Source organism: Dreissena polymorpha, chromosome 3 (genome assembly GCF_020536995.1).
Source record: "Dreissena polymorpha isolate Duluth1 chromosome 3, UMN_Dpol_1.0, whole genome shotgun sequence".
Classification (NCBI taxonomy): domain Eukaryota; kingdom Metazoa; phylum Mollusca; class Bivalvia; order Myida; family Dreissenidae; genus Dreissena; species Dreissena polymorpha.
In genome coordinates this window covers 58,016,239-58,040,365 of record NC_068357.1, presented here as the reverse complement: position 1 = coordinate 58,040,365, position 24,127 = coordinate 58,016,239, and the positions used below count along the sequence as shown (strand labels likewise).

General features: G+C 35.2%; 1 protein-coding gene across 2 annotated transcripts in view; it reads left to right on the top strand.

Annotated features, from left to right (window-relative positions):
* Positions 1-22,827, top strand: part of LOC127874317 (protein FAM135A-like) — a 77,796-nt gene extending 54,969 nt beyond the window's left edge. For both annotated transcript variants that reach the window (XM_052418563.1, XM_052418562.1), the window contains 8 exons: positions 1,038-1,180; positions 2,772-2,831; positions 9,417-9,526; positions 11,615-11,804; positions 14,198-14,349; positions 16,547-16,657; positions 17,912-18,028; positions 20,765-22,827. In XM_052418563.1, coding sequence (XP_052274523.1) covers positions 1,038-1,180; positions 2,772-2,831; positions 9,417-9,526; positions 11,615-11,804; positions 14,198-14,349; positions 16,547-16,657; positions 17,912-18,028; positions 20,765-20,970 — 1,089 coding nt within the window. In that variant the 3' untranslated portion in view covers positions 20,971-22,827. The remainder of the gene's footprint in view (positions 1-1,037; positions 1,181-2,771; positions 2,832-9,416; positions 9,527-11,614; positions 11,805-14,197; positions 14,350-16,546; positions 16,658-17,911; positions 18,029-20,764) is intronic.
* The last annotated feature ends 1,300 nt before the right edge of the window (positions 22,828-24,127 follow it).

Here is a 24,127-nt window from a genome sequence, read left to right as displayed (position 1 = left end):
AATTAAGCACATGCATTAAGTCCAATTAAGCACATGCATTAAGTCCTATAAAGCACATGCATTAAGTCCAATTAAGCACATGCATTAAGTCCAATTAAGCACATGCATTAAGTCCAATTAAGCACATGCATTAAGTCCAATTAAGCACATGCATTAAGGCCAATTAAGCACATGCATTAAGGCCAATTAAGCACATGCATTAAGGCCAATTAAGCACATGCATTAAGGCCAATTAAGCACATGCATTAAGGCCAATTAAGCACATGCATTAAGGCCAATTAAGCACATGCATTAAGTCCAATTAAGCACATGCATTAAGTCCAATTAAGCACATGCATTAAGTCCAATTTTCCCAGAACAAGGCTAATTAATTTAATAAGAAACAGGCTGTTAAAGCCGCCTTCCAAGGATCTCAATACTGTGTAATACTCAGATTATGTTCCTATCTATTAATTTACTTAATGAATGAAATTGAAAAATAATTATTAGGTTGAAATTTAGAACTTGTATATGACATTCTTTAAACTTATTAGCATCAAAACTTGGAATTTGTGTTAATTGATAACCAAAAGTTATTCTGTTAATTCTTTTTATTAATTCTATTTTAGTGTTGCTCTCACTAATTTTTGGATTTTACAATTTGTGTATTAATATGCTGAACAGTAAGCAATTAATTATAAACTAAGCTGTGCAATTTTGTTCAGTTTATGAGATTTCTGTCCACAAAATTATATGAGCCATGCTCTTGAAAAGGGGGTCTAATGCATGCGCCTAGAGTGTTGTCTCAGATTAGCCTGTGCCGACTGCACAGGCTTATGTAGGAAGACACTTTCCGCCTAAACTAGTTTTTTGCTAAGATGAGACTCTCTTTAAATGAAAAATAGCATATCATCGGAAAGTGTCGTCCTTCAAACGCATTTTCATGGAGCAGGCTCATACGTTTACTCATATGAACTTATTTCATTAAGGTTTTAAGGTGCCTGTTTAATTTAGAAATTTACATTTTTATTTTTAAACATTATATTTTTGTTACTTAGGTATCACAAGGTAGCCTGGACAATAAGAAATCTTCAGAGGTCATGACGTCATCTGCATCGTTCCCAGACATGTCACGCTTGGCTGAATCACCAAAGAAAGACCATCCGAAACTGGTGGAAAAAGTGCAACGAAAAACTATTAAGTATGTGCCTGTATGTTTGTTTGAGGTTTTTTAATTCATTGTTTCATATAGTTTTTATGCTCCCCAAAAATTTATTTTGGGGGGAGCATAAAGTCGCCGCTTCGTCCGTGTGTCCGTCCGTGCACAATTTTTGTCCGGCCTATTTCTCAGAAACTAATGACCGGATTTTAATGAAACTTTATGGGAAGCTTCCCTACAAAGAGGAGATGTGCATATTATCAGGGGGTTCTGGTCGGATGATTTTTCACAGAGTTATGGCCCTTTGAAATTTTCCATTAATTGTACATATAGTGCAATTCTTGTCCGGGCTATTTCTCAGCAACTAATGACCGGAATTCAATGAAACTTTAAAGGAAGCTTCACTACCAAGAGGTATGTGCATATTATCAGCGGGTTCTGGTCGGATGATTTTTCACAGAGTTATGGCCCTTTGAAATTTTCTATTAACTGTACATATAGTGCAATTCTTGTCCGGGCTATTTCTCAGCAACTAATGACTGCAATTTAATGAAACTTTATGGGAAGCTTCACTACCAAGAGGATATGTGCATATTATCAGCCGGTTCTCGTTGGATGATTTTTCACAGAGTTATGGCCCTTTGTAATTTTCAATTGTACATATGATGCAATTCTTGTCAGAGCTATTTCTCAGCAACTATTGACTGGAATTCAATGAAACTTTATGGGAAGCTTCACTACCAAGAGGAGATGTGCATATTATCAGCCGGTTCTCATCGGATGATTTTTCACAGAGTTATGGCCCTTTGAAATTTCCATTGTACATATAGTGCAATTCTTGTCAGAGCTATTTATCAGCAACTGACTGGAATTCAATGAAACTTTATGGGAAGCTTCACTACCAAGAGGAGATGTGCATATTATCAGCAGGTTCTGGTCGGATGATTTTTCACAGATTTATGGCCCTTTGAAATGTTCCATTGTACATATAGTGCAATTCTTGTCCAAGCTATTACTCAGCAACTTATTATGGGAATTCAATGAAACTTTATGGGAAGCTTCACTACCAAGAGGAGATGTGCATATTATCAGCAGGTTATGGTCGGATGATTTTTCACAGAGTTATGGCCCTTTGAAACTTTCTATAAACTGTACATATAGTGCAATTCTTGTCCGGGCTATTTCTCCCAAACTACTGACTGGAATTCAATGAAGCTTTATGGGAAGCTTAACTACCTTTGAGGAGATGCGCATTTTATTGGCAATTGGGTCCAATTTCTTTTGAAATTAAAAGAGTTTTAAATAAGATATTAAAATTAATTTGGTGATGACAAATCAAATACTGATCATTCAATATTAAGACAGTATTTGAATGTTTTTGTTTGAAGAAATATGACCTTATAATGAGGCAGCTTTTATGTTTTTCTTAACCAATTTTAGGCAGAAGGTTTCACATTACATATTGTGCATTTTCAGCTTTTCATTTATATAATTAGGTTATGTTCATGCATAAAGATTTGTTTGATTAGTAGGTACCTGTTAATGCAAAAATAGACATAAAAAATAATATACTTTTGCCATTTTTTCATTTAACAGTTAATTGTTGTGATTCAAAAAAAAAATATTGTTTCAGTTTCATCGAAATGAGGGAAAATCTCAAAAGCAGGATGAAATATCAGGGAAACTTGTACAGGTATTTGGATGCTTATGATTAAGTTCAGCTGCAATGTGCAATTTTAGAAAATCATAAAAAATGACAAATGTATAATGGTGGTGTGTCACACACATAGATAGATTTAGATGCCAATACAGATGATTGAATTGGTTATTAATCAATGTTCATTTTGAAATATCATGAAATTATCCACCAGAACTACATATTAAAGAACAGCTAAGCCTTATTTGCACATTGTCATTTTCAAAATATCAACTAGAAGCATTCCACTTTAAAAAGCATTTTTAGAGTATTCTTGATGCGACTGAAAGCATTTACAGTGTATGTAGCGTTTAGTTAGTTCAAAATTAGATTTGAGCGGAAATCAGTCTAATGCCATATGCCACCAGTGTATCTTTAGACCATCTTGAGCATCTTCGCTGTCTGGTCAAGAGCTAGATTGTCGGGCTGATGACAGCACAAAACCTTGTGTGACTTAACCCTTTACTTCTTAAATACATATTTTCACGCATTTGTAGTCCCTTAGAAAGTTAAAGTCCCTTATAGAGTTTTAACTCGCAGGCTGTTCAGGTTTTCATGCTATTTTACTTTGCTTCCAAGTGAGAAAGGCTTAATCGCAAACAGAGAAGCTCCAGATCATACAACCTAGTTGTGTAGGCTGGTCTAGACAGTGTTCTCCCAAAGCACTAGCAGCAGGCGATTTCACCGGTATCCTACAATCTTGGTGCCAGCTACTTTTCCCACAAGTATCATTTCAAAACAGAGCAAAAAATGCCCGTTTTTGTTCTCAGGTGCTGCCTTCTTTTAAAATATAACTGGTTACTCCAATAAGACCATTCTCCCATGCTGCTGCTCATATTTTCATGGAGAACACTGGTCTAGAGCTTTGCTGGTCGCATATGGCATAAGACCATTTTTCCCATGCTGCTGCTCATATTTTCCCTGAATGCACAAGCTTAGAGCCATTAGATTGCTGCCAGATTCATCTTATAAATATGTTTAAAATTGATATAAATGTGTATTTTTATTTCTGTTCCCTTTTTATGCCAACGGATCAAATGATCGGAGGTATATTGTTTTTGGCCTGTCTGTCATTCTGTCCAAATAAAACTTTAACCTTGGTTAAACTTTAACTTTACTTATGACTTTTGCTATATTGAAGATAGCAACTTGATATTTGGCATGCATGTGTATCTCATGGAGCTGCACATTTTGAGTGGTGCAAGGTCAAGGTCATCCTTCAAGGTCAAAGGTCAAATATATGGCCTCAAAGTGGCGGCAAAACTTTAACCTTGGTCATAACTTTTGCAATATTGAAGATAGCAAGTTGATATTTGGCATGCATGTGTATCTCATGGAGCTGCACATTCTGAGTGGTGAAATGTCAAGGTCAAAGGTCAAATATACGGCTTCAAAGCGGCGCAATAGGGGGCATTGTGTTTCTGACAAACACATCTCTTGTTGTATTTAATTCTTATCCTGTATAGTTTTCCATAGGTTGTTCATTCTGTTAATCATTCTCATGTTACCTTGATAACTTAAATGCATAACCCACACAATAAATACCACATGGTATGTATTGACCTTAAAACTATTGTACTTGCTAAATATCCCTCTATATCAGGTATTATACTAGTTTCTCTCTTAACCCACCATAGTGCGTCTCTTGATTCCCTAATTAGGCACAAATAATTATTAACCATCTTATTTTAAACTTTTTCCCTACAGTCTTATTGAGAACGGGTAGGTAATGTTTTTACACTAGTGTGAGAGTGCACAAAAATACACAGTCATGCAGTTATAAACAGAATGCATATCTTTTATTAAAAGAAAGCTTTGGATGCAGAGGGTTTTAAAATGATAGCACAAAAAATGGTGTGGTACTCTTTATATAATTAAAGGACTTTGAAAAAGAATTGTGAAAGAATTAGCTTTTGTTAGAAATTTGATCAGTAGCCTTATATATAGCGATCGCTTATATTTCAATATATGGTACAAGGTTATGTCAGCTGAAACTAACTGTTAATTAGAATTATTTTAACGGCAATGCCACAGGTTCCTGGAAAAAGTTATTTATGTGAAAAATGTTTAATTTATTAAAAAATTGTTAGCGTTAACTTATCCCTGTTATAAAAAATTTAGACTACAGAAATATCTTAACTTCTTACTTTATTTTGTTTTATATGAAAAAAGGTAAAACAATTCTTTGTAATCAGACATGAGACATGAGCCAAATTTGAAGAAAAAATACTGTTTTTTACTTTATCAACATGCTTTAGTATAAAGCTTCATGCTTTGTTGAGCAGGTTTAATTGAGTCATGTTATGCCAAATGGAATTTCATGCTTTGTTGAGCAGGTTTAATTGAGTCATGTTATGCCAAATGGGATTTCATGCTTTGTTGAGCAGGTTTAATTGAGTCATGTTATGCCCAATGGGATTTCATGCTTTGTTGAGCAGGTTTAATTGAGTCATGTTATGCCAAATGGGATTTCATGCTTTGTTGAGCAGGTTTAATTGAGTCATGTTATGCCAAATGGGATTTCATGCTTTGTTGAGCAGGTTTAATTGAGTCATGTTATGCCAAATGGGATTTCATGTTTGTTGAGCAGGTTTAATTGAGTCATGTTATGCCAAATGGGATTTCATGCTTTGTTGAGCAGGTTTAATTGAGTCATGTTATGCCAAATGGGATTTCATGCTTTGTTGAGCAGGTTTAATTGAGTCATGTTTGCCAAATGGGATTTCATGCTTTGTTGAGCAGATTTAATTGAGTCATGTTATGCCAAATGGGATTTCATGCTTTGTTGAGCAGGTTTAAATGAGTTATGTTTTGCCAAATGGAATTTCATGCTTGTTGAGCAGGTTTAATTGAGTCATGTTATGCCAAATGGAATTTCATGCTTGTTGAGCAGGTTTAATTGAGTCATGTTTTGCCAAATGGGATTTCATGCTTTGTTGAGCAGGTGTAATTGAGTCATGTTTTGCCAAATGGAATTTCATGCTTTGTTGAGCAGGTTTAATTGAGTCCTGTTATCCCAAATGGGATTTCATGCTTGTTGAGCAGGTTGAAATGAGCCATGTTGTGCCAAAATGGGACCTATACTGTTTGCTGAGGCCTGGAAACCTCCCATGACTTTATAGCAGGCATGGTAGCTCCTGACCAGATTGTGGGAATGCCCAAGCTGCGTTGGAGCTACGTTGGCCGCTTTTTGCATAGGAACCATTTTTGCATGAAGCAGATTAATATTATGGAGTGATTGCGTGCAAAATACTTCTAGACTAAGTCATGCATTGATCTCTTATATTAGTATTGTATGGTAATGTATAAGGTATTTGTAAAGTTTCTATTATATAAATTTTATGTAAATTATTGCCCAATCGAATTGAATTGATTAAACAAAAAGAAACATGTTTATGCATGCCTGAATGATTTTGCCAATGTATTTGTCTGTCTGTCAGTTTTCATGTTGCTGAACACTTTCTCTTCTACTGTCATATGTGCAGCACTTTGTATTTTATCTTCCAAAAAAAATTAATTATTCTAAATAGGCCAATATTACCAATTCTTTTAATTCCCATTCAAACTCAAAAGTTATGTCCCTTTGTTAATCAATAGATTATTTAACTTTCAGATAGTATGAACACTGATGCATTTATTAAATTGTTATTGACACAACCTATATTTTTGTAATCAATACATCAGGACATGTTTGCATGTGTGTAAAACACTTGTTCCGAAGCAATACTGAGAAATATGCCTTTTATTTCTTAGTTGTCTTTCTTATGTGAGCCTGACGTGTGATGTGTGAAGTGATGGCGTGTTATAATAAGCAGTGCTCATTCTTAATCTGCTCAGAATTATGCTTACTTTGTTATTATGCTGTACTAATTGTAGATAGTATAGTGTTTAAGAAAGAAAATTGGACTTATTTCCTTTTTTCTTCCAAATTTTATATATCACACGCTTTTGTATAAGTATAACAACATAATACTGTTACATTTAACTCTTCTTTTGTACATTTCAATAAATAATTTGCTTAAATGTGTACAAATCTGTATTGATATAATCAGTAAAAAAAAAACACAAAAACAATAGTATGTCAACATCTCATTCTCATGACAACATTATAGTAACATTTAAAAAAAATCTGGCTGTAAAGTTTTGTTTAATAGTTGGCTGGTTTTAGTTTCTAAATACTATGATTAGATGTTGTTATTTACCTACTATGATTTTAAGATTATACACTGTAACTCCAATGTAACACATAACAGGGTCTAAGCCACAGCACTGCAATATAAACGGATCAGCATTTTAAGTTCTGAGCTCATTTAATTATTGCCATGTGTGTTTTTATTCACCAAAACATGCATATAAACCCTACTGTATTGATAACTATATACATAATGCTGTTCTAATAAATGTGCATATATATATATATATATATATATATATATGCACATTTATTGGATATATATATCCAATAATCCAATATAATAACAACATTAATTCAAAAAAATTAATTTGGCCATTTATTACTATAAATCTGTTTAAGAATTTCATAAACACATACGCCATTTTTCAGAAGTGTTAAGTGTGTTGTGCATAATGTGTAATCTAACGAATATGAGGGGGCATTATTGTTTACATAAAACAATTGAACTTAAGAAAATTATTAATAAATTTTTTAAGACAACAGCCATAATCATATAAATTGAATTCTTGAATTTTGAAAGTTATTAATAGATGTTCAATTATGAAGAATATAAAAGTATAAATACAATAAAAGAATTTTGATTAAAATATTTTGCACAACATTAAAAAGAAAGCACAATAATTCATACCTAAATGTACATAGATTAATGTATTCAGGCTTTATACATAACAGATGCCAAGACAGATAAAATATGTAATGGATGTGAAAATGATTGCCTATCGAAATACAGTATAATTGCCTTGAGAATTACAATCTAATCAACCATCAACAATCTCCGTCAAACAGGTCAAAGGTAATAATTGTGTCTGGCAAGTTTCCTACCACATCATTGAATCGGCCAATCAACAATAAGCAAGTACAAAGACGGAGTTATATTGACCAATCAACTTTGTATTCAGCCATGTTTGTTAGCTCTGAATATTCACTTCAGTAGGGAAGTCAGTCCACATATGACCACCGGTCAGATAGGTCACACTTACTTATTGTTGTGAGCAAGGCAATCAGTCCTTGCTTTGATGTGGTTCAGATATTGTACATTACGAACATTCGAAAGCGTTTGTGGTAAAGATTAATTAACAAAAATAAATCACAATGAAAACTAAGATGGACTCCTGTACTCGATTGTTATTCACTGACTATGTTACGTATGGGACAGCGGATTAATGGGTCACTGTTAAGATTTAATTAAAACAACCAATAAACGAGTGAATTTAAATTTAGATTGAATGCAATGAGATACAAAGACAGTTTTATTGCGTCATACGCAGTCATGCAAAAAACATGCACAAAACATGCACCTCAGGGACTTTTGAAAACGGGGCGAAAATGAAATTGAATTTCTGTAAATAATAACTCTGCTTTTGAATATTACTAAATCCTCGAGATTACTTATTTAATTTATTTTGCCTGTTACATTATCAATTACATTTAGCAGACAATATTTAGACTTCTATTCTCTACAAATAACAATGAAATCAAACATGCCTTGTTAAACTTGTCAAAGCTGTTAATGATTCAAAAGATGGTTAGCACATTAAAAAAAACAGCATAAGAGATTAAACATGGGTAAACACGTGCACACCTTTGTTTTCATCTAACATTATATTATCACACTTTTAAACTGTCATTCTCCAGTAATGGTTAGTCTTCAATCGATTATAATTAAGCTGGTAAACAATCAGCACTATGGGCCCCGCCATATTTGAATTTAAAAAAATGCTTGAGACCGTAATGGAAGGTTGGATAAAAAACTGGAGCCAAGACCCACTGGTGTTATATTGGATCCCACGTTTTAACAAAGCACGTTGTATTGAATTTACAGTGTAGCTGGATATTCCAATATTGAAAAGGAAATACTAATTCAGAGATCGGGATGTTTTTTTCTCAGATGGGATTACTGCCCCATTTATGAAAAAACAAAGTTTAATGGGCACTTTCTCAAGATTTATTTCGGGTAAAAAATACAGACAATAGGAAAATCAGCGTCAGTAAAATTGCGACCCCATCAAATTTATTTCCAAGTCTGTCAGACTGTGATGCAACTATTTTGTTAAATATATTAATTATAATAATACGTTTTGCGTTGTAAATCAACGAGCTCTCATGACAACAAGTCAACAACTTTAACAAGCATAATACTGTGAAGATGAGGGGATCGATCTACCTCGTTTTCTTCATGAACGATCTCGCAGGTCGAGTAAGAGCCAACAAATAATTTGTGTAAGAGTAGTTTATCTTATATAAGATTTATGCAACGGGGATCGCATTGCGTAATGGTGCGCATCGAATTACAGAAATGATGCGCAGTTTTTCGTTTTGATGGGAAAAGAACGCACTGCACACCTTTATCCCAGTCTCTGTTAATTTTGCAATGTGTTTATCTTCAGTGAAAAGCCAACATTGGCTTCACAGATTCCTTACTTTCACGTCCCAAACTCGACGGATGATGAAGACCAAAAAGGCTGTCATCTTGTGGTCTGTGTGCATGGACTAGATGGTAAATGCAGTACACTTTAAGTAGTTAAATGCAGTACACTTTTAGTAGTTAAATGCAGAACATTGATAGTAGTTAAATGCAGTAAACTTGAAACTTTCTAATTTGATGAAATGCCTAATTATATTCAATGGCGTTGTACAGAACATATATATGTACGTAATATTGATAAAAAATAAGAGGTATTAATAATATTATGCAGCATTAATTAAAGGATTAATGATCTAAATATGTGTGATATAAATAATAATGCTGTAAGAAACTTAAGCAATAAAACAATACCGGCTAAACTATTAAAACACAGTAAAAGTAAAATATTATGTAATAAATTGATATAACTAGGGTTAAGACAATAATAATAATGATTTTATGAGCAAATATTTGGCAACATACAGACACTGTTTTTCATTAACTAAAAGGATACGTAAAAGGATATTTCTGCACTCTGGCTGTCGGATCCCACAGCTTTTAGTCACCTGTCACCCTTAAGGACACTTCTTTTGGGTTTTAACCTTATTTGAACTATCGTGACTACAAGTCACAAATAGACTGACCAAGTGTGACTACAAGACACAACAAGGTTAAAATTACAGTGTGGCTATAAGACACAACTAGAGGGCCTAAGCGTGACTAAAAGAAAGCTGGTTGATGTAATTCAATCATTGAGCAAAGAAGCCCTAATGATTCTTGGTTAACAGTCACTTGTACAATAAATATCCTTTTCGAGCAAAGAAGCCCGCACAATTCTTTAATTTCTTGGTCCTCCGAGTCCTAGTGACAAATAAGCCCGTACAAATGAGTCTCGATTTTTTTTTTAATCACAGGTATTCAAATTAAAATAGGTTGTAAAAGTCTCTGAAGAGAAATGTTTTCAAATTCCATTTGAAAATGTCTATTGAGGCCGAAGTCCGGATGATTGATGGAAGGTCATTCCACAGTTTCGGACCAACAACTCCGAAACTCCTGTCCAAGAATGTTTTTCTCTTTGTGCGTTTCACATCATAACATGCGTTATACAAGACGGTAGATCGTAGGTTACGTGCTGGTACTTTTTCTTTTAAAAGTTCTGTAAGGTATTTTGGCGCGTGACCAACAGAACAATTATACATGAAGGCCAGTAATTTGAATGTTATCCTTGCCTTTACTGGTAGCCAATGAAGTTCATATAAAGCATCTTTTGAACTGTCATATTTCTGTCGGCCGAGTACCAATTTGGCACACATGTTTTGGATACGTTGCATTTTGTTTATTTCGCATTGAGCTGTTCCATACAAGATCAGATTACAATAATCCAGATGGGATATTACCAAAGACAAAACAAGTATTTCTGTTGCTTCTTTTGTTAAGTATTTCCTTATGTTTTTGATTTTAATGTAGTTGTACATGGCTGTACAACACTTAATTTTGATGTGTTCTTTAAAATTTAGTGTTTCGTCTAAATATGCAGTATATTGATAGAAGTTAAATGAGGTACATTGATAATAGTTAAATGCAGTACAATTTACGTAGTTAAATGCAGTACACTGATAGTAATTAAATGCAGTACATTTATAGTAGTCAAATGCAGTACACTTATAATAGTTCAATGCAGTACATTAATAGTAGCTGAATGCAATGCATGTTTAATCTTTAAATGCAGGACATTGATAGTAGTTCAATGCAGTACATTGATAGTAGTTCAATGCAGTACATTGATAGTAGTTAGATGCAGTACATTGATAGTAGTAAGATGCAGTACATTGATAGTAGTTAGATGCAGTACATTGATAGTAGTTAAATGCAGTACACTATATTTCCTATTCAGTGATTATGGAAGTACAAAATGTATAGACAATTCATGAAATAATTATAAATATTTAACAAAAAAATCCAATATTATATTATAGTATATATTATATTATATTAATTATAATATATATTATAAATGATATATATATTAAAATATATTGAACAAAAAGACCTGTGAGAAGATATTACCTTAATGCTTTGTGAATACTGTGCAATTTCATGATTGATCAATTATCAAGTATAGATTGCGAAAATAAACAATGAAAACCTTTAAACCTAATGTACTGAAATGGGAAAATTCAGGTAACAGCGCAGATCTTCGTCTTGTGAAGACATACATGGAGATGTCACTGCCTGGTTACCGGCTCGAGTTCCTTATGTCAGAGAGGAACCAGTCAGACACATTCGCAGATTTTGATGTGATGACAAAGCGACTTGTTGCAGAGGTTGTTATTCACATCGACATGTACTCGCTGAAAGTTGCTCGTATAAGGTAAGCTGATTATTTGAAAGTTCAAAAGCAGCGTTCAGGGAACTCTTAGCTTTATTAATGTGCCTAAAAGGTAAAGGCTAAACTTTCAGCTTTTATGGAATAAGTTGCTTTTAAAAGACCCTTCTAAATGAAAATCCAGTTTAGACGTAAAGTATCATCCCTGGTTAGCCTGTGCAGACTGCACATGCCCAGTTATCTAAGAATGAGGCTTCATTTCCACTGCAGAATTATTATTTTCTGAGTACAGGTTAATATTAACCAAGATTATAATATATTTTTGTAGTTTCATTTGTTTAGCTCACTTGATTGCTCAGGTGAGCTTTTCTGACCGGTCTTTGTCCGTCGTATGTCAGTACTCCGTCCGTCCGTAAACATGTGCTCGTAAACACTCTAGAGGCCACATTTCTTGTCCCATCTGCATGAAACTTGGTCAAAAGCTTTGCCCCAATAAAATCTCGGTCGAGTTCGAAACTGGGTTGTGCCGGGTCAAAAACTAGGTCACCAGGTAAAAAAAAAGAAAAACCTTGTAAACACTGTAGAAGTCACATTTTATGTTAAATCTTCATGTAACTTTGTCAAAATGTTTGTCTTATCTTGATTGAGTTCAAAAGTGGTTCCTGTGTGTTGAAAAACATGGCAACCAGTGGGCGGGGCAGTTTTCCTTATTTGGCTATAGAGAAACCTTGTAAACACTCTAGAAGTCACAACTTTTGCCCAATCATCATGAAAATTGGTCAAAACATTGGTTCAATTGATGTCTCAGATGAGTTCAAAAATGGTCGAGATCGGTGAAAAAACATGGCTGCCAGTGGGCAGCGCATTTTCTCTATATGTATATAGTGGCCATTTTCCCTATTTGGCTATAGAGAAACCCTGTAAACACTCTAGAAGTCACAATTTTTGCCCAATCATCATGAAAGTTGGTCAAAACATTGGTTTTATTGATATCTCGGATGAGTTTGAAAATGGTCGGGATTGGTGAAAAAACATGGCTGCCAGTGGGTGGGGCATTTTTCTCTATATGTATATAGTGAAAACATGTGAACACAGTAGAATTCACATTTTTGGCCCCATTTTCATGAAATTTGCTCAGAACATTTGTTTCCTTGATACGAGCGTTGAGTTCAAAAATGTCAAGGTCACGATAACCCCGAAATAGTAAAATGGTTTCCGGATGATAACTCAAGAACGCTTATGCCTAGGACCATGAAACTTCTTAGGTGCATTGATCATGACTCGTAGATGACCCCTTTTGATTTTCAGGTCACTAGGTCAAAGGTCAAGGTCACGGTGACCAGAAATAGTAAAATGGTTTCCAGATGATAACTCAAGAGGGCTTATGTCTAGAATCATGAAACTTCATAGGTACATTGATCATGACTCGAAGATGACCCCTATTGATTTTAAGGTCACTAGGTCAAAGGTCAAGGTCGGGGTGACCTGAAATAGTAAAATGGTTTCTGGATGATAACTCAAGAACGCTTATGCCTAGGATCATTAAACTTCATAGGTACATTGATCATGACTCGCAGATGACCCCTATTGATTTTCAGGTCACTAGGTCAAAGGTCAAGGTCACGGTGACCTGAAATAGTAAAATAGTTTCTGGATGATAACTCAAGAACGCTAAGGCCTAGGTTCATGAAACTTCATAGGTATGTTGATCATGACTCGCAGTTGACCCCTATTTTTTATCAGGTCACTTGGTCAAAGGTCAAGGTCTTAGTGCCAAATAACGTATTCACATATTCACACAATGGGTGTCAAAGTCACGGTGACTCAACTTAGAAAAATGGTTTCTGGATGATAACTCAAGAATGCTTACGCTTAGGATCATGAAACTTCATATGTATATTGATCATGACTCGCAGATTAAATAATGATGAAACTTGACCAGGATGTTTGTCTGGGCAATATCTAGGTCAAGTTTGACATTTGGTAAAGATTGAATGAGCCGACTCCTCTCAGGTGAGCGAACTAGGGCCATCTTGGCCCTCTTGTCTTTGTTGTTTGATTGAAATAAAGTAGGATTTTCTACAACTAACTTGAACGTAAACACAAATACATTTCAGTTTCAAATAAAATAAATGCACTATTTGTTTGTGTTTTTTTGTCACTGTCATAATTATGTAGTGTATGAATAGTATATTTATCAACAATGAGAAGATTGGCTATTTGCACAATATAAGTTTATGACACAAAGTAACTGTTGCATGCCTTTTGCCTGGCACATGAAGCACTGTTCCTTAATTTACAAATGAGGCTGGCTGTGAGGACGTGGGCCTAAATGCATGTGTGTATGCACTTCAATGCACTTGCTAATCTGGGACGACACTTTACGCAAAAGCATTAAGCCCATGAGGCTCTACTATATTATGTTCATGTGTTTGCAGTTTCATCGGTCACTCTCTGGGCACTATCATCATCAGGTCGGCGCTGACCCATCAGGATATGTTCCCACTGCTGCCAAGGCTGCACACATTCCTCTCCCTGTCTGGGCCTCACTTGGGGACTCTATTCAACAGCAGCGGCCTCGTAAACATGGGTATGTGTGTGCACTAGCAGCCTTGTAAACAGAGCTCCAGATAAGGATTAAGTCTAAAGGGTATTTTACCCCCTGATATTATGTTTAAATGGTATTCTACTCCTTTGTTTCAGCCATAAAGGGTATTTAGAAATATTGAGAGCTGTTCTCAATTTCCATGAAAAACTTACATAGTACATGCAATTTAATTAGGTTATGGCACTGCTTGTGCAATTGAAATAAAGTCACACTGCCTGTCGTCTATGTAAGTTAACTATAAACTTCTTCAACAATGTGATCGCTTAAAATTACTTTAACAAGTCTAAAAGCCTCATAAGATATATCTCTATTGGCATATTGTGATATACAGTTACTTCCTGCAGGAGCCTCTGTTGGCTTGAAACGTGCCTTTTTCAAACCTAGAACATGATGGGCTGCTATTTTTATTTGATGGTTCTTTTGATTTCCTTTCTTTTGATTTAAAGGTGCACTTACACTTAACACTAAACTTGATTGTTTAACCGGTTACGCACTTTAATTGATAAAAAAAACGTACCAAGATTTGTATTGCATAATGTTACGTACTAGGCTAATTTTTTAAGCGTTTATAATGTTTCAATGCATAAATATGCAGATAGGCATCTTATCTGTAGCTCTGCTTGTAAACATGGGTATGTGTGTGCACTAGCGGCCTCGTAAACATGGGTATGTGTGTGCACTAGCGGCCTCGTAAACATGGGTATGTGTGTGTACTAGCGGCCTCGTAAACATGGGTATGTGTGTGACACTTTCTAGTTTGTTTAAAGAAAGTCTTTTCTTAGTGGAAACGCAGTCAAGGCGGAAAGTGTTGTCCTCTGCACAGGCTTATCTGGGAAGACACTTCACACATAAGCATTAAGTTCCAGTTTTCATAGAACAAGGCTGTACATGACAAGCCGGTGTAGACTGCACAGGCTAATATAGGTGGACACTTCACACTCCTGCATTTAGCCAGTTTTTCCCCGCGAAGGGCTTATATGTTTTGGGTTGAAAAAGGCTGCAATGGTCTTTTTTATGTGGAATCTGCCTTAGAACTTAGGAGGTCCCAGGTCTTACTTTCAATAGGGGAGCATTCTCGAGTACTTGTTCTTCCCAGGAAATGGACTTGAAAGTATTTATATAATGAGCCAAAAGCATTGGATGCATCTAGCAAGCTAAAATAAATTGGTTGAAACTAAACTAGAAGCACTGCACGGTATGAGCTATATATTAGTTAGTAATTCTGTCAGAATTAATAACGGCAGGTATACATTGGTTTCCACATGTCAGTTCGGTATTTAAAGATTTTTTATTTTGTTTTGAGTTTGTTTTATATGCAATGATGGTTTACTGGTCTGATTGGTATAAGTTAAACCACAAGGATGTAGGCAGATTATAAATGAAAATATGAATGTGATTTTGGTTTCAACATTACGTTTCTTTAAAAATGATAATGGAACAAGAACTGTATTTTGCTTGCTCAGGACTGTACTGGTAAGCTTTCTGTTTCTTTTGTTTTTTGTTTATTTAAAAAAGGATGATTTTGTTCTCTGTGTACAGAAAAATCTGTGAGAGTGCTTTGTTTGGAAAAGTAATTTAATGTGCAGATATACAAAAAATACCTCAACCATTCAAAACCATACCATAGCTGGTTCCTACAAAATATTGCAATGTCTGGTTCCCACAAAATAAATCAATGGCCGGTTGAAGAAAATCATACAATCGCCGGTTCCCAGAAAAAGATGTCGGCAAGACCCATGCATAAACACAAGTTGTAAAAGAATCCTAATTTCCCCCCCCCCCCCCCCCCAAAAAAAAAATTCCCAATTCAGTCGACTTTTCACCAAAAACAATCCCAAATCCAAAATTGCATTTTTATGCTCCCGGTAGGGTGGCATATAGCAGTTGAACTGTCCGTCTGTCTGTCAGTCTGTGCGTCTGTCCGAAAACTTTAACATTGGCCATAACTTTTGCAATATTGAAGATAGCAGCTTGATATTCAGCATGCATGTGTATTTCATGGTGCTGCACATTTTGAGTGGTTAAAGGTCAAGGTCATCCTTCAAGGTCAAAGGTCAAATATATGGCTTCAGTGCGGGGCAGTAAGGGGCATTGTGTTTGGGACAAACACATCTCTTGTTTTATCCTAAAATGACCAGAAAAAGACCACAGAATCATACAATGTCTGGTTCCCGCACAGGTATGTGGTTCATGCAGAAGTGGAAGAAGTCTGGCTCCCTGCTGCAGCTGTCATTGAAGGACAGCACCGACCCCCGTGCCTCCTTCCTCTATCAGCTCAGTCAGAAACCAGGTGAGTTGTTTAATGGTCTAGCCGAGTTGGAAGACTCCTGGAATAACACATTTCATTCAAATTGAGGGCAATGAGTTTTCATGTCCCCCACTATAGTAGTGGGGGACATATTGTTTTTGCCCTGTCTGTCTGTTGGTCTGTTTGGCCCAACTTTAACATTTTGCAATAACTTTTGCTATATTGAAGATAGCAACTTCATATTTGGCATGCATGTGTATCTCATGAAGCTGCACATTTTGAGTGGTGAAAGGTCAAGGTCATCCTTCAAGGTCAGAGGTCAAATATATGTGGCCCAAATCGCTTATTTTATGAATACTTTTGCAATTTTGAAGATAGCAACTATATATTTGGCATGCATGTGTATCTCATGGAGCTGCACATTTTGAGTGGTAAAAGGTCAAGGTCAAGGTCATCCTTCACAAGGTCAAGGTCATCCTCCAAGGTCAAACGTCATATAGGGGGACATTGTGTTTCACAAACGCATCTTGTTTGGGGATGATTTGGTGTTAAAAGATTCCCTGCCTGGCCATACAAATTGTGTGGAAGTGGGTCATTCACCCTTTCTCACTCAGAGCAAAGTATAAATGGCTATATGCAACAGAACAGCCTGTGAGTAACTTGCAGTCTGTTAAAATTGTATCCTGTTTGCTTCTCATCAGTACCTTAGGGTTGGAAATGCTTAAAAAAGCTTGAAGCTAGTAAAAAAAGTCTTAAATTTTGTCTGATTTTCTAGGGAATTACAAAAGTGCAAAAGTGCATATTGGAATGGTTAAGGGTAATACAAGTGTTCTATCCTTACCTCTGATTCAAGAATGGACAGAAAGAAGGTACAGTTTAAATTGGTAAACTAGCTTAGCCTTAAACAGTGTGGGTAGGTTACCTGACTGCCATTGACTGGAATACTGGTGAATACTGCAAACTAATTTAAATGATTGTGCTGCAGGTTAACCTGAGTGCCAGTGTTTTGTTTCATTTCTATCAGGAAATCTCTTCATAATAATATAAGTATTTGGAAGAACCTGTCCTTTGAGACAGTAAGCATTCAATTTCATCCTACTTAATTCACCGTAACTGATTACCAAATCAGTTGAAGATGACTTTTTTAGAATCATGTGCTATTTAAAACTGAAGAAAAAAAGTACATATTAAGGCAGCATTTTCCGTTGAAACGATTTGTCTTGTGAAGATTATTAAATGTTTGTTGTTTGGATTTAATGGATCACAATGTAATGATAATGTTCTGTTTGTTTTCAGGTCTAGAATTTTTCAAGCATGTACTACTGGTCGGTTCGTCTCAGGACCGTTACGTCCCATACCATTCCTCTCGCATAGAGATGTGCAAAGCGGCTCAAAGGGACAGCACTGGACTAGGTATGTTGTGTTTGCATCAAGAGTCCTCTTCCTTTGATATAATGTGAGTTTTGTTTTAGGAAAACTGGGCTTGATGTATGTGCGTAAAGTGTCGTCCCAGTTAGCGTTTGCAGTCTGCTGAGGCTAATCAGAAACAACACCTTTGGACTACACTAGATTTTGGTTTAAGAAGAGGCCTCATTAAAAACTAAATATTACATACAAGGGGAAAGTGTTGTCCCTGATTAGCCTGTGGGGACTGCAAAAGCTTATCTGCCATGACATTTTACGCACATGCATTAAGGGCAGTTTTCCCAGATGATACTCATATTATAATGTAATCTGTTATACATATCACAACACATTTCATGTAATCTGTTATACATATCACAACACATTTCAATCATTATTCAAACACTTTTCAAACTTACACAGGAATTAGGTTATTTTATTTTGATTTTGTGCTGAAGATAATGTAATTAATTTGCAATCTGTCATTTTATATCTATAACACAATTTGATGTGGTTATTATTTTATGACAGGTCAATTTATCTTTCCTACCATTTCCTCACTGCTTTTATACCAGAACATACAAATCAGGGGCAATCCTTTTTATTGCATGATGCTTTTTCTGAAGACTCGGTCAATTTGTATTTGGTTTACTTCGTAATTTCTCATGAGTCAAGATATGTTTAAAAATAAGCATTTTGCACCATGGTGTGTTGGTTTTGTATGTTCTTTTCATTTGGATATCTATGGCCATATTTTTCAATTTCCTTTCCAAAATTAACAAACCGACCAGTCTAATCTGGGACTACACTTAACCCACATGCATTAACCCTTTTCCACTCAGGAGGAAAGTGAAAATGGCTATATGCAAACAGCATACAACCAGAACAAGTAACTCGCAGTCTGTTCAGGTTTGATGCTGTTTGCTGCTCATCAGTATCTAAGGGTTGGAAATTAAGCCTTTGATACTTGTATCTAGTAAGAAAGGTCTTAAATAAAATTTAACTTTCTAAGGGACTACAAATGCGTGAAAATACATATCTACGTGGTAAAGGGTTAAGCCCTGTTTTCTCAGAGGGTGACTAAATATAAAATTGTAACCCCAATAATTTATGGTCCATGAAATGAAGCAGTAACATTGCAATGGTATCCTTTCATAAGTTTGAGCCTCTCTCTGTGAAATGGGGTGAATGCATGTGCTTTAACCCTTTGCATGCTGGGAAATTTGTCGTCTGCTAAAATGTCGTCTGCTGAATTTCTAAAATTAGCATTTTCTTCGATTTTTTTCAAAGAATATTATCAGAATAGCAAACAGTTTGGATCCTGATGAGACGCCACGTTCTGTGGCGTCTCATCTGGATCCAAACTGTTTGCAAAGGCCTTCAAAATTCGGTTCCCGCACTGAAAGGGTTAAGTGTTGTCCTAGATGAACCTGTGCACACGCTAATCAGGAACAACACTTCCGCCTACACTAGATTTTCGTTTTAGAAGAGATCTCATTTAAAACGAAAAATATCATAATAGGGAAAAGTGTTGTCCCTTACGACTTTTTCTGTTTTAATGGAATTTTTATGCCCCCGGTAGGGTGGCATATAGCAGTTGAACTGTCCGTCAGTCAGTATGTCAGTATGTGTGTATGTCAGTCTGTCCGTCTGTCCGAAAAAAACTTTAACATTGGCCATAACTTTTTCACTATTGAAGATAGCAACTTGATATTTGGCATGCATGTGTATCTCATGGAGCTTAACATTTTGAGTGGTGAAATGTGAAGGTGAAGGTCATCCTTCAAGGTCAAATGTCAAATATATGGCGTCTGTCCGTTCGAAACTTTAACATTGGCCATAACTTTTTCAATATTGAAGATAGCAACTTGATATTTGGCATGCATGTGTATCTCATGGAGCTGAACATTTTGAGTGGTGAAAGGTGAAGGTGAAGTTCATCCTTCAAGGACGAATGTCAAATATATGGCGTCTGTCCGTCCGAAACTTTAACATTGGCCATAACTTTTTCAATATTAAAGATAGCAACTTGATATTTGGCATGCATGTGTATCTCATGAAGCTTCACATTTTGAGTGTGGAAGTGTAAGGTCAAGGTCATCCTTCAAGGTCAAAGGTTAAAAAACAAAAAAAAAAAAATCAAAGCAGCGTTCTCATGAAGCTGCACATTTTGAGTGGTGGAAGTTCAAGGTCAAGGTCATCCTTCACGGTTAAGGTCATCCTTTAAGGCCAAAGGTAAAAAAAAAAATTGTTTTAAAGCAGCGTTAACATGAAGCTGCACATTTTGAGTGGTGGAAGTTCAAGGTCATCCTTCAAGGTCAAGGTCATCCTTCAAGGTCAAAGGTAATTTTTTTTATAAAATTTCAAAGCGGCGTTCTCATGAAGCTGCACATTTTGAGTTGTGGAAGTTCAAGGTCAAGGTCATCCTTCAAGGTAAAAGGTAAAAAAAAAAAAATCAAAGCCGCGCAATAGGGGTTATTGTGTTTCTGACGAACACATCTCTTGTTCTTTTAAAGAAAGTATTTTCTTTAAAAAAATCTACTTTATAAGGAAAGTGTTGTCCCTGATAAGCTTGTTGAAACTTTACAGGCTAATCCGGGACGGCACTTTATGCACATGCATTCAGCCCAATTCATCCAGAACATGGCTGATTTCATTGCAGATGTTCAAGAATGTCTCTCTTATCACCCACCAAAGTTTGTAACAAATTGCATGATTTCTTATATTTGTTAATCATTTTGGCAGGTTCAGTGTACGGTGAAATGGTCGCCAACATTCTTACGCCTATCGTAAACAACCCGAAATGCAAGCTCATCCGTTACGACGTATTCCACGCCCTGCCCAGCACTGCAAACACCATCATTGGTAGAGCCGCACATATTGCCGTCTTAGACTCGGAAATCTTCATCGAAAAATTCCTTATGGTGTGCGGACTTAAGTACTTCAAGTAGACACGTTTTTCATAAGAATTAAGTTATTCTGGTTTAGCTTTTCTGTGGACCTCTGTACTGTCCATAGTCAAGTTTTTTTTATGATTCAAGTTCTACAAATATGTATATTGTCGAAGGAAAATTTTCAAATGTGCTAATTTTACGACTCTTATCTTAGACTAAAGTGACTTAGTTCAAGTTTCTCTTACTGAACTCAGTTACTAGAAACAGACAGGTTTTTCTGTGGACCTTAGTGACAAAAACAGGCGTGTTTTTGTCTGTGGACTCATGGACTTCAAAAAATTACCAGTATATTTCGTGTTGACATAAATATTTTAAAGATCATGTTTTGTATGCGGACCTAAGTGCTACAATCAACCAAGTTTTGTATGTGGACATAACTACTACAACCAACAAAGGTTTGTCTGTTGGCTCAAGTACTTCAAACAGCCATGTCCTTGTATGGATTGGATATTTGAAAAGCAAATGTTATGTATATTCAAATACTTGCAATAGCCTTTTTTTCTATTGACACTATAACAGTTAATAGACAAATGTTTGGAAACGTGCACAATAAATAGCCTGTCTCTAGACTAGGAATAAGCATATAACAGTAGAATCTCAATTGTCGTTTCTGTTCTGTAATTATTGTTTATGTCATTATTTATATTCGTTGCTGTATTACATTTTGTAGTGAAAATCATAAAATGGGCATTTCATTACTTCTTGAATAATTAAATATTGTTGTAATACAAGTAAGTGATTATTTATATTTTTCAAACATGAGCATTTCATGCTAGCTTTCAAGTATCATTTTAATGCCTCATTTGCTACAAAATGAAAAATGAATTGTAATTTATAAACTTAATGTCAAAGGTATTGACATGTAGATTAAATCAATTTAAAATTGCTAGAATCAAGTTGTATAGCCACAAGTACATGTATCAGTTTCTCAAAGTCTTAGAATCTCATAAAACGCTAATATGGCTCAATATCAAACTGGTTTGTGTTCTGTTATCTGAGAATTCTGTGGGGAGAAATTTAAATCTGTTCAAAAATAGAAGTTTTAAAGTTGTAATCTAACATTTTCTCTCCGTTTTCTCTCTGTATTAGATACTTAAGAAGAGAGATTTTCATGCAATTGATTGCTTTGAAAGCCTGGCATGAAGGCTGGTAATTTATCAAGTTACACTTGCTTGATTGAAGTGAGCTATAAAACTGGTATAACATTTTATCATCAACATACTAGTTGCAGGGACCTTATAGGTTTTTAACCAGGTTTTCCGAAGGAAAAAACTGGTTATTAGATTGGCGAATGCGGGCGGGCTGGCTGGCTGGCTGGCTGGCGGAATAAGCTTGTCCGGACCATAACTATGTCGTTCATTGTCAGATTTTAAAATCATTTGGCACATTTGTTCACCATCATTGGACGGTGTGTCGCGCGAAATAATTACGTCGATATCTCCAAGGTCAAGGTCACACTTTGAGTTCAAAGGTCAAAAATGGCCATAAATGAGCTTGTCCGAGCCATAACTATGTCGTTCATCGTCAGATTTTAAAATCATTTGGCACATTTGTTCACCATCATTGGACGGTGTGTCGCGCGAAATAATTACGTCGATATCTCCAAGGTCAAGGTCACACTTTGAGTTCAAAGGTCAAAAATGGCCATAAATGAGCTTGTCCTGGCCATAACTATGTCATTCATTGTGAGATTTTAAAATCATTTGGCACATTTGTTCACCATCATGGGACGGTGTGTCCCACGAAAGAATCACGTCAATATCTCCAATGTCAAGGTCGCCACGACTAAAAATAGATTTAAAAAAAAAAAAAAATTACAAAGGGGGTTAATTTTTTTTGGTCATTTCAAAAGTTCAGTTTGAGTTTTCTCCCTTTATCAGATTTTTTTTTCACAATGAAAACCTGGTTTTGTGACAATTTTGTCCCTTGTTGTGAATTATATTAAAAATGGGCCATTATTATGTTAATTTGTACACACATAGTTGTTCAAACTGATTGATGTGCAGTGTTAAAATTCACAAATAATATGTCTGCTTTTATTGGTGTTTATTAATGTGTGTAATGGTATTTGACATGCTCATGTTTATGTGATTATTTTTCAATTGAACCAAGTTCACAGTTGGAATATAAAATGTGCTGATTAAAAAAACATGTTTTATCTGACCTGACCATGTACATTGACAAAATACATTAGGGTAACTGTTTCATTTGAAAGTATGCACTATTATTAGTTGTATGGGTACCATGGAAGACGACTGATCTGCCCTATAGCTTTGTGTAGCAGTTTGTGTCCATTAAGTATTAGCAAATGCCAATAGATTTTTGACACATTAAACATTTGTGTGCTCATGTGTGTGGTCATATGTTTATAAATTGTTTTACAATATTTTGCAAGTAACATAGTATTATATATTTTTCTTTAAACTTTGGTTTGTTTTCTTTATGTTTGTTCTGTGACATATTCCTTCCTTTACCTATTCCGTCATGATGTATTCTTACATCAAACCCTTTCATATCATCTTTGATTATGTTAGTGCAATTAACTTACATGTATTCCTATTGTTTCTAATACATTCTTGAATCAGATCTTTTTTAGATTCTGGTGCAGTGCATGATGAATTATTTTGTGATAGTTACCATAGTTTTGAATGTATATTTATTCGAACATGTAGTTGTTAATTTAAATGGTCTCTATTTTACTTCGTTCACAAGGACATTTTGTTGTTTATATACTTAAAATGACAAAAATGCTTTACCATGTATTCTGTTATGATTTCTGCAATGATGCATAAACAGAAGGTTTTTTGTTCCTTCAAGTTGATTGACCCTAATTTGTTCTTGAATTAACTAAATAATTTGGAAGATTAATGCATCATGCCATTGGAAATTCATATTACATTGAAAATCATTAAAAATAAACGTGAACAACAGAAATTTAAGCAGTTCTACTAACAATGTACCTTTTTTTATGCGAAGTTATTGAAAAGAAATGACCTATTTTAAAGGGCCTTATTCAAACCTTGAAAAAAAAAAGCAAACTGTCAGCTGTTTGTTACCATTAGTGAAACAGGTGCATGGATATTTCAAATGACTGGGTAGCAAGTTGTTATCATATATACATGAACTTGTTAAATTGGTTTCCTCATAATTATGC